Source organism: Balaenoptera musculus, chromosome 2, assembly GCF_009873245.2.
Source record: "Balaenoptera musculus isolate JJ_BM4_2016_0621 chromosome 2, mBalMus1.pri.v3, whole genome shotgun sequence".
Taxonomy (NCBI): domain Eukaryota; kingdom Metazoa; phylum Chordata; class Mammalia; order Artiodactyla; family Balaenopteridae; genus Balaenoptera; species Balaenoptera musculus.
Genome location: NC_045786.1, coordinates 57367817 through 57378125, shown reverse-complemented (window position 1 = coordinate 57378125; position 10309 = coordinate 57367817). Strand labels below are relative to the sequence as shown.

General features: G+C 42.5%; 1 protein-coding gene across 1 annotated transcript; it reads right to left on the bottom strand.

The window, feature by feature from the left end:
* Positions 1-1266: 1266 nt before the first annotated feature.
* Positions 1267-8055, bottom strand: PSMA4 (proteasome 20S subunit alpha 4). The gene is made up of 9 exons (XM_036844438.1): positions 7929-8055; positions 6481-6507; positions 6213-6255; positions 5767-5929; positions 4415-4492; positions 4004-4092; positions 3411-3541; positions 2798-2921; positions 1267-1687 (listed from the first exon to the last, which is right to left on the bottom strand). The coding sequence occupies exons 2-9, from the start codon at positions 6481-6483 to the stop codon at positions 1509-1511; spliced, it is 810 nt and encodes a 269-aa protein (XP_036700333.1). The 5' UTR covers positions 6484-6507; positions 7929-8055; the 3' UTR covers positions 1267-1508.
* Positions 8056-10309: the final 2254 nt, after the last annotated feature.

Genomic DNA, 10309 nt, shown 5'->3' with positions numbered 1-10309 from the left:
AGCTCAGCGATGGAGCTCCCTTTGGCCAAACTGAACTATTCTCATCTTTTGGTTCCTTTTCCCCTGTGGCCTTAGTTTCTCTTGCATAACCTTCCACATAGCTTGGGCTGCCGACTGGGAAGAGCTGGTCCTAATGCAAAATCCTCAGTATTCTTTCCTCACCATCCTCACATCAAGCCTGGCTTGGCTCAGTCCACACGTTCATTCTCAAACCCATCCCTGGAGACAGACATGGTAATCTGGCCAGACTGAGTGATGTGCTCACCTTTGTGAAAGGAGTGGGATTATCTGATTGACAGACCTACCAGGACCACCTGGAGTAGAGGGGCAGAAAACCAGAGTGGAAAACCCGTAGCTTACAGGAATGATGAGCTCAAGGCAGTGGTCACCTCTCGGGGGTAGAGGGAAACAGAGAAGAATGAGACCTGAAAGGGACACACAGGGGGCTTCAAAAGTACTGATTAATTTGTTTCTGAAGCTGGGTAGTGGATACACAGGGCTTTCATTTTAATTCTACCTTTCACGTTTTACTATGTTTGCACATATGTATGTGCATACACACACACACACACAACTTTTAAGTCCAGTATGAACATCCATCAATATCAAAGGCTGGCAAACGACTCTTATTTCACTAGATAGACTTCTGATAGGGTAGTATCAGATGAGACCTAAAAGAAGGACAGCTCTCCGTTTTGCTCAAATTGGGCTACAGGTTCTCCAAGACGGTAGGGGAACAACGAATAGAAAATCTTCACTGCACAGTTCCCATCTTTCTCTTTTTATGATGTTTACATTTCTGTCCATTTTAACATCTTATTTAAAAGTAACTGGGACTTCCCTGGTGGCGCAGTGGTTAAGGATCCGCCTGCCAATGCAGGGGACATGGGTTCGATCCCTGGTCCGGGAAGATCCCACATGCTGCAGAGCAACTAAGTCTGTGTGCCACAACTACTGAGCCTGCGCTCTAGAGCCGCGAGCCACAACTACTGAGCCCATGGGTCACAACTACTGAAGCCTGTGCCTAGAGCCCGTGCTCTGCAACAAGAGAAGCCACCGCAATGAGAAGCCCATGCACCGCAATGAAAAGTAGCCCCGGCTCGGCGGCAACGAGAGAAAGCCCACGCGCAGCAATGAAGACGCAACGCAGCCAAAAAAAAAGTAACTGCAAGAGCAGCCACAGTACACATAAAGCGTGAAAAGACCACAGCCCTATTAATCCTGCTATCTTTAACAGTTATTGCTAGAGAATTTTTTCTTTCACCATTTCCATTCTTTCCAAGTTTTATTCAAAAAAAAAAAAAAAAAAAAAAAAAGAGGGGGAGGGTGATTAAGATGTCCATAAAGAGTAATCATCATTACAATATTCACCTGGACAGCAATAACAAGGACCCGATCAGTTGGGTACCATCCTATTTTCCCACTAGACAAGTTAAAAAAAAAAGTCAAAGCTTTCTCAATGTGGAAGAATAGGACCGCTTTTACACTGAAATGGTGCCCCAAATGAGTTATAAAATCCCTGATTTTTGTCTCCTATTTATCCTTTTCTTTCTGTCTTTTTCTTTCTTCTCACGCTCAGCTTTCGCTTCTTCTTCCTCATGTTTTTTGATCAACTGTTCCACTTCCTTTTGTTTGAGAACTCTGATGACTGTCTTTCCATTCTCTCTTGTTAGTGTGGCAATTTCCACTAGAAGCAAACACACACACTTGTAATACAGGCAGCCATACATAGCCAACACACTTAATAAGCAACCAGTTTAATCTCTTCATACCATTTGAGCCTTAGTACACCACTTTCCAAGTTTTCTGCTTAATATAGTCATGGATACTTTCATGGAAACAAAATACCTTCAATATTGTAATGTTTTTATGAATATTTTTACTTTAATATCATCTTTATCTTCACCCATACTAACTTTCTGAGCTGCTGTTCTGTTACTTTTTTGGAAAAAGTACAACCAGCCAATTGCTCTAGCTGGCCTGACCAGAAGGAACCAGTTTCCTTGTTAGAACTCTGAAGGCTCAGCCAAATCTTTAACCAGTACTTACACTTATTTTTCATGAACTTTTTCAAATCTCTTTTCAAAACAAAGGCATGAAAGCAGCTCCCATGAATATGGATGAGAAAAGCAGACTAATGCCAAAAGGAGAAATTTTGAGAAGGGAAAATTGAGTAGTGCCTCCTTGAAATTAGGTAGAAGTAGACAAGAGGACAATCTGCAAGTAAATGGCATTTTTTAAAGCAACACCAGGAGCTAAGTTACCCTAAACTAAATCAATACATTAATTTACTATGATTTTTGAAAAACATTATTTACAATATTGTTTTATATGGTCATATAACTTTAGCTAAATAAAGCATTTATAATTGCAAACATGGGCTTAACATAAGAGATCAGTAGATTCAGAAGAACAGAGGGTACAACTCATGCAAATGTTATACCTCTCATAAAGTACCCCAAACATATATAACCATATAATTACTTTCATATTCTTTCTTATATGTACACATGAGCATAGATATCATTGTCAAGAAGTCGATAAGATAAAATAGCATAGATCAGATTTAACTATGAATATTGAGAACATTCAGGCTCAAGTCCTTAAGCTTGTTATGTAGTGTGGGATGGTGGCTCCAGAACTCGTCAGTGTTGACCTTGGTCAAGTCTTAGGAAATAGCTGTAAGGTCACCTAACTTATAAGGCTGCTGTTTCAGTGCACTATGATAACATGTTAAAGGCCTACTCAATCAATTCCCTCACTAAGCAAACAAATTAGAGGAGTGGACATAAATTACCTTTTTCAGCAGAGAGCTTACTAACATCCATGGTCTTATTGAGGACTTTGATAGCTAAAGCAAGAGCTGACTTCAAAGTCATTTCTCCTTCTTTGTAATCTTGTTTTAACATCGACACAGCTGCCTATAAAACATAAGGAAGAATCAACATAGAGAATTTCCTTAAAATTTTTGCGTTTTTTAGGAACATGAATAATGCCTGAATTATTACTGGCATTATAACCAACATAAACAATTTTGATGGCAGGAAGGGTTGACATGGGATAGGGGTGCGAAGGAGGGATGTTGATGATCTATGAATGAATCCCAGGTATCCATGATAGAATTCAGGGGGTCTGTGAACTAGTATGTGGGAGACTGGGGAACTAGATCTTATTTTCACAACTTCTAACTGAAAATTAGCACTTCCTTTCATTATTACTGTAGGCAATAAACCCTAGCAGTATTAGTAGTACCTGTGACTTCATCACCAATAGAAATCACAGATATTTTCATATCACATTAAGGCTGTTGCAGCTACCTTAAAATGTTGTTTACACTCATCACTACTTTAAAAAACTATGGCAGTTACTAGACCCTTTGCTACATTCTATAGCAACACAAAAATACTCACAGCGCTATTATTTCCAATGCATGTAGCTTTCCATCCTCCATAATTTCCGCTAGGGTCACTCTGATAGAGCTGAAAGCCATAGTGCTTATCCCAGCCAATGTAAAGCAATGAAACACCAAAGGGACGTTTTCCTTTAACAGAGAAAAAAAAAGCCAAACATACCAACAATCTAAATTTAGTATCACTATGGTTACTTGAGCTCAGTGGCTAACCCCTTTTCTGTGAAGTTAAGCATTCATAAACTGTTCTGTGTTCTGGCCACCATAGATAAGCTCCATCAAAAATTCCACTTTTGTTTCTAGGATTTGGATGCAGCCAGGAGAGGGAATAAAGACAAAGAGGACCAGTGCTAAATTTCATCATTATGTAAAAAGCAATTTGTTTCCTGATTTGAAAATGTTATTTTGGCCTTTCAATAGTCTATTAATAAAATGTTTGATAGTCCACATAGTGAAAGCCAGTTAGTTCATGAAGTGAGAATGTATGAAAAGTGTCTACTTATTTCATTTTCCAATTTCATTTTACCATCTCAAAAGGTTATTACTCATAAAACGTTTTATCTTTTGGGAATAAAATTTCCAAAAGTTCAGTACCTCCAAACTGTGTATAAGCTTGTTTGATATCACACAGTGCTGTGACCAACTGCTCACAAGGAATTGGCTCCTGATACTGCAACAAATACCTAGGATAAAGAAACTGGCATATGAATAGTTTTCTCTAAAACACTCTATATACACACTCTAAGCAAAATACCCTCTGAAAAGAAATCTCTGCCATGGGGTCAACATAATAGTCACTTATAAATAATCTAAAGGGGAGAGTAGAGGGCATGGCAACATCTTAATAATCATACAGTAACTAATATTTTACAAGTTTGGTTAAAGAAAAAACCACTGTAATTGCAATTAATAGGTTTTTAATGACTTTAATCTTTACAAAAATGAGTTCTTAGAAACATCGAAACTAATTTTACATATCATCAATTATCTTATTTATGACCATACCTTTGAGCAATGAGCCTCAGTTCATTAGTCAGAACATTAGCATCAGAAGTTATGCCTGCCACACTGCAGGCCATATCCCTTGAGGAAAAGAAAGACATTTATCTGTAAGCAGGGAAGATGTTTACCAGGGGTATTTTACAAGTTTTAGAAAGTACTAAGCTCTATTAGAAATTCACCATGCTTCCTCTCAGCTGCTACACCCTTCAGACAAAACCTATGTGTGTTTTATCTTTGTAGGAAACTTTCAACTTGATGTCATTCAACACATAAGATAAACAAATGCACACTTTAGTTCTTCACAACAGATCTATTTACCATCACCACCTGTGAACAGGGCAAGAGAATAAACACTAGGAAGCTAGGGTAAATCCCAAGAAGATTCAACCACGAAGAAGAAAAAGGTTTTGCGAGACAGAGACAGACTACCGCACGCTCTTGGGTAGTAAGTACTCTCACCTCCTAAGGCCTAACTTGATGGGGGTGAGGGTGAGGGGACCCGAAGGGCAGGATATTTTATGAGCCTGCCTAGAAGCGCAGGGGCTAGGCTTACAGGGAGTATGCATTTCCTTCCTCTAGCCCCCGTTCCCTGAAAGCTGCCCCGGCTCTACTACAGCCTCGACACCCTCTGCACTGGCACTGGCCTAATCAAGCCTGCAAGCTGCTGAGGGGCCCAACACTGACTCTGTGGAGGGATGACACTTTCTTGGGTGAGTGTATCAAAAAGGCCCTATAACCAGAATTCACCTGGCTCACCACTGAAGGGAAGTCTCCAATGAGCAAATCCAGCTCTCTGCTAGCTGCAAAGCCCTGAAACACCCCAACTGTAACAGAAACTTCACTAAGTGTACAGGGCTTGTCTAAACTTTTCCCAGACCTTCAGGAGGCCTGTTCTTTGGTAAGAACAGTATAATTCAAAATAATTCCTGAATAACCATTATAAACAATACCTTGAGGGCCTCCTATATGCCAAACACTGTGCTAGTTTATCTCATTCATTTTATTTTATTTCATTAAACTGCCACAACCACTCTAGTAGGCTCTGAAGCCCAGAGAAGTTAAACAATGGGTGTGAAGTCACAGCTTGCATCGGTGGAGCCCAGATTTAACCCAAAGCTGTGTGACTACCAAGCTTGTACTCTTATCACTATACAACGCTGTTTCTCCACTAAGTACTTGACCCTGCACTTAAAAAGAATAACATATGGTCCTGGGTCTCAAGGAAGTTTCAAGCAAATAAGTTAAAAGGAAAAAATTTCAGAAGTAAAAACAGAACAAACTGTTCAATTCTATCATGTCACGTGGAATAGCCCTCCGAAAATATGATGAGATGTTTTCCCTAAGATTTCACTTACTCATTCAGTTTATAAATTTTTTCAGAAAAAAAGACTTCATCAAGAAGCTTGTGGATGTTACGTCTCTCTGCTGCAAGCAGAACACCATCATTTGCTAAAATTCCCAAACAGGTGCCTGCGTGTCCTATAGCTTCCATGGCATATTCAACTTGGTACAAGCGACCTACAAGACAAAAGCAGTAAAAACCAAGACTCTCTTCCTTGTTCTTGCACAACTGGTTCAAGAGAAATCAGCAACAACACTGGAGGGCTACAAACAAGAGTCCCACTTTTACTCATAGTCCTATGATGTACATAATCAACCTGGTGATCATCACTTCAAACTACACAAAGGATGAACAACTTAGTATTAAAAAAAGTTTGCAGATTCCCCACCCACCCCTAAAATTCAAACACTTAAAAAAAATTTTTTTTATTTGAGACAGACCAAACAATTTATATTTTACCTTCTGGAGAAAATATAGTGGTCCTGGAGTCATATCTTCGAGACTGCAAAGGAAAAACATACAAGTGATTCCTACCCACTTTTAGTAAGCCAACTCCTGTAAACCCACAAATCATTTTACAGAACACATCCTGGTATACAAAATTCAGAGAGTGGGAGGAAACTGGTAAGACATCATTCCATTTCAATTTTCTCATGCAAGTCTGTAAGCTGAGTACAAGCAATACAATTTATCAGGCAATAGCTTACTGGCATGTGTATTAACTCACCATGTTTTCTGAACTTTATGATAATTCCTGTAAAAAGAAAATAGGATGATTAGTAAAACGAAACTTACAATTTAAAAAGCATTTCTTGACTTGAAAAAAAAATGTTTTCTTCACTCTCTTCATTCAGCCAACATTTACGGTGCACCAGGCACTATGCTAAATGCTGGAATGCCAGCATGGGTAAGAGCAATCCCTTTCCTAAAGAGCATACAGTCTGGTGGCCAGGTGAGGGAGGAAGACACAGAAGGACAATTATAAAGCAATGTGGAAACAGAGGCACTAAGAATAGAGTGGGAAGAGGTTTGGAGAAAATCAAGAAAGTATTTTTTGCAAAACACATACAGAAAATGAGCCCAAATTAGAGATGGGAGAGGCAGAAATAAGGCTGATAACATTTAGGTCTAAGAGGAAGAACAGGGGAAGAAAGAAGGGAAAGGCATCAGGCAGAGGAGAAACCTTGAGCAAAAGGCACTGAGGCAGGATAGCTTAATGGGCGAGAGAAATTGCTTAAGTTAAAAAAAATATGAAAAAACGAAAGAACTAAGCAAGTATCCAGACCATGTAGAGCTTTGAATGCCAAGCTAAGAGGATTAGGCTTTCTCCAGAGACTGATACGGGGTCCTGAACTATCAAGGGGAGGAGCGGGATGGTAATCTTTGGCATCATTACTATTACTGCAAAAGACAACACTGGGGCTCAGCGTGATTTGGTGGAAAAGCCAAACTTCGGCCTCCAGAGCCAATTTTCCCAAATTCTAGAATATCGGTAATTAAAAATGGAAAGATAAGTAGGGATCAGGTCCCGAAGGCCCGCGTGCCCAGGTAAAAACTATGAATTCTATCTCTTAAGCAATGGGGCTCCAAAGAATGATGCTGGGCCAAAAAGCCACAGGAGCTGACCGGCATTTTAGAAAGATCGCTCTGGCTGGTGAAGACTGGGGCAGGGTAACCAGTTATGAGGCTGCTGCAACACGCAGGTGAAAGGTAAGGCTAGCCCTGAGCAGAGAGCCAGGAAAGCACAGAGAGGAGACGGCCGGGGCTTCTGATTCGCGAGAGAACACAACTTTCTCATCTCCACGCCAGACACAGGACAACGGCCCGAGGCGAGTTCACCTGCACCTCCTTTCCCGCAGGTTTACTTTCACTACGGACTCTCATAGTGACGGAGGCAGCCCTACAACTCTGTCCTGCCCACCGGCCCCGCGCCCGCCCCGCCGCTCGAGCGTCCCCAGCCCCGTGGTGCCTGCTCAGTGCAGAAAAGCCCGACGGCGGCCGTCCGGAGTCAGTCCCGCGGCCGGTCCATCACCAAGGAGCCGGTGCAGAGTCATCATGTCCACGGTTCCTCGGCGGCCGCTGCAGGCCGGGACCAGCTCTGCCGCGACGCTCAGGATCCCCGCCCGCGGGGAGAGCGGCCAAGCTTCCGCGAGTGCGCAAGGGGCAAAGGCTCACCGAGGGGAGACGCTGAAGAGCCTACACGGAGCTCTTTCTCCGCGAGAGAAAATCCACCACCACTGCCTGAGTATCCGCTGCTAATATGGCCCCCGCGCGTGCGCAGAGCCACCGCGGGGGGGCGGGGCAGCCGAGGACGCGGAACTCCTTCTGGGGGGCGGAGCGAGCGCCGGTTGTCCTCGTGGGAGCTGGGGAATCGAGGTTCGGAGGCACTGGCAGGGATCCTCAGCCCGATGAGGGGGCACTAGAACACGGGGAGCGGGGCAGGAAGACCCTGGCCAAGGAGGAAGTGGAATTATAGCTCATGTCCCTTTTCCACTGTTTGCGCTTTATTTTCACTTTCGCTTTCTATTCAGCACTAAGCCATAGGCCCAGGAGAGCACTGGTGTGGGACCGCCTGTTAATTTCCTGCCTTTCCTGCCCTGTTCTCAAAACGGACCCAAGCACGTCAGACGTTACCGTTCACTCTGCCTCTTATCATCTCCCTTCTTGAATCTGTCTTCCACTTTTATTGCTGATACATGCCTTTTGGGGCATATAAAGCATATTATGATGGGGTTTACACCTTTCGGAGAACTTTCACCTTAGTCTCCTCCTCTGTCTTTAACCTCGTTAGAAAGGATTCCCCTGACCAACCTAGTTAAAGCAATACCCTACCATCACCGTACACACACCGTTATCTTCTATACAGAAATTGTCATGTTTATTTATGTGTTCATTATCCATCTCTCCTTTCCACTCTTTTTTCCATCTGGCTTCAGTCTCTACGCAAACTATCTACTATTCATGTTTTAAGTTTCTTCGAGCTAGACGCTTGACTAGGTCTGAATTGATGTGTAGTCATTTGCTCATAGTCTCCTCCAAGAAGAGGTCCACAGGGTAGGGACTTCGTCCTCTTCATGTTGGGCAAAAAATTATTATTGAGGGATCTGAGCTTTGAAAAGGAGGTAACCTGGGAATGAGTTGTGGTTTGAGGTCTCTCCTTTCATTTCTGCTTCCCAGGCACACAGGGAGGTGAGCCAAGGCAAAATGGCAAGGGCCACACCCAGACAGGTGGTGTTCTGAAAGCATCCTTAGGTGGCAGTGTAACTTATGGAAGCTCTCTGAGGATCCCTGCCACCTTAGTTCATTCTGACGAATTGAGCATTAAGAGTTTTAAATGAGAGGTAGAATTTATTAGGTCAAAAGAAGAGGGATCAGTTGAGATAAAAGAGCAGAAGTAAAAATGAGTTTAACAAGTTTGGGTGACAGAGTAGCTCAGTCTGGCTAGAGCGAAGACGTCAATGAAGGGAGGAAAGGAGGAAAGGCATTTTAGGCCAAACTGTAGAATGCCTTCAATGCCAGAATTTTTTCTCTGTAGGTGGTGGGAAAAGAGGATTAAAGTGATGTTTTAGGATGATGAAGCCTCATGATCTCCCATCCCACATGTTCCTCCTACAATGTGGCATGGATGCTTCCCATTGAGAGGTTTTGTGTCCCCTTCCCCTGAATCTGGGTGGGCCTGTGACTGCAACGGAAGTAACATCATATGACTTCCAAACGCAGGTCATAAAAAATAAATTTGTCTTGTTCTCTTGGGAAGGTGTTTCTTGGAACCCTGGCACCATGCCATGAGCGAGCAGAGACCAAATGGAGAGATATTCCACCAACAGCCCGGATGAGGTTCCAGCATGACTGGCCAGATTTGTGAGTGAGGATTCCTCTAGATGATTTTAGTCCCCCATCATTGAATCTCCCCCCCAGCACTGAGGTCTTCCCAGCTGAGGCCCCAGGCATTGTGGAGTGGAGACAAGCTGTCCCAGGGCCTGTCTGAATTCGTGACCTGAAGAATCCATAAGATATAAAAAATTGAGCTTTTAATCTACTATGTTTTTGGTTAAATTGTCACACAGCAATGTATTGTAATGAGAGTTTTTATCTGGCCCTAATATGAAGGCTGTAAGGTGGAGAGATGAAGGATAATAACGCCAGAAAGTAAAGTTCTGTTGCAGTCTAGAGGGGATAAAAACCCGGACAGAAAAAGATACTTGCAAGAGTAGAGTCTTTGCTGGAGGTATGGTATTGATTCCCAAATCTAGAACTGGTTTTCCTCCTCATTGGTGGAAAGAACCAAAGACCAGCACTTGTAGGCGTGCGTTCATTCTAACAGTTCATCAGACGGTTCTCTATTAAGGCTGTGCTAGGGGCCTGGCACCAAGCTAGGTTCTGAAGATAATGAAATAAATATTATTCAATTTATGCCACCAAAGAGTTTATAAACTACATTGACCTGATTGATTGGAGATAAGCTAGGGCAAACACCAAATAGTAAAATATCAATGCAAGGCAGCCCATATTCAAATATCTAAAGAGTTGGTCAGCAATATTTGCATTAAGATAAT

What these genes read in the sequence shown, in the direction of transcription:
- PSMA4 (XM_036844438.1), bottom strand. An exon ending in CACTATATTTTCTCCAGAAG is followed by an intron (nt 5,930 to 6,212) that starts GTAAAATATAAA and finishes TTTGTCTTGTAG; the next exon opens with GTCGCTTGTACCAAGTTGAA. An exon ending in GCATTGGAAATAATAGCGCT is followed by an intron (nt 2,922 to 3,410) that starts GTGAGTATTTTT and finishes TATGTTTTATAG; the next exon opens with GCAGCTGTGTCGATGTTAAA.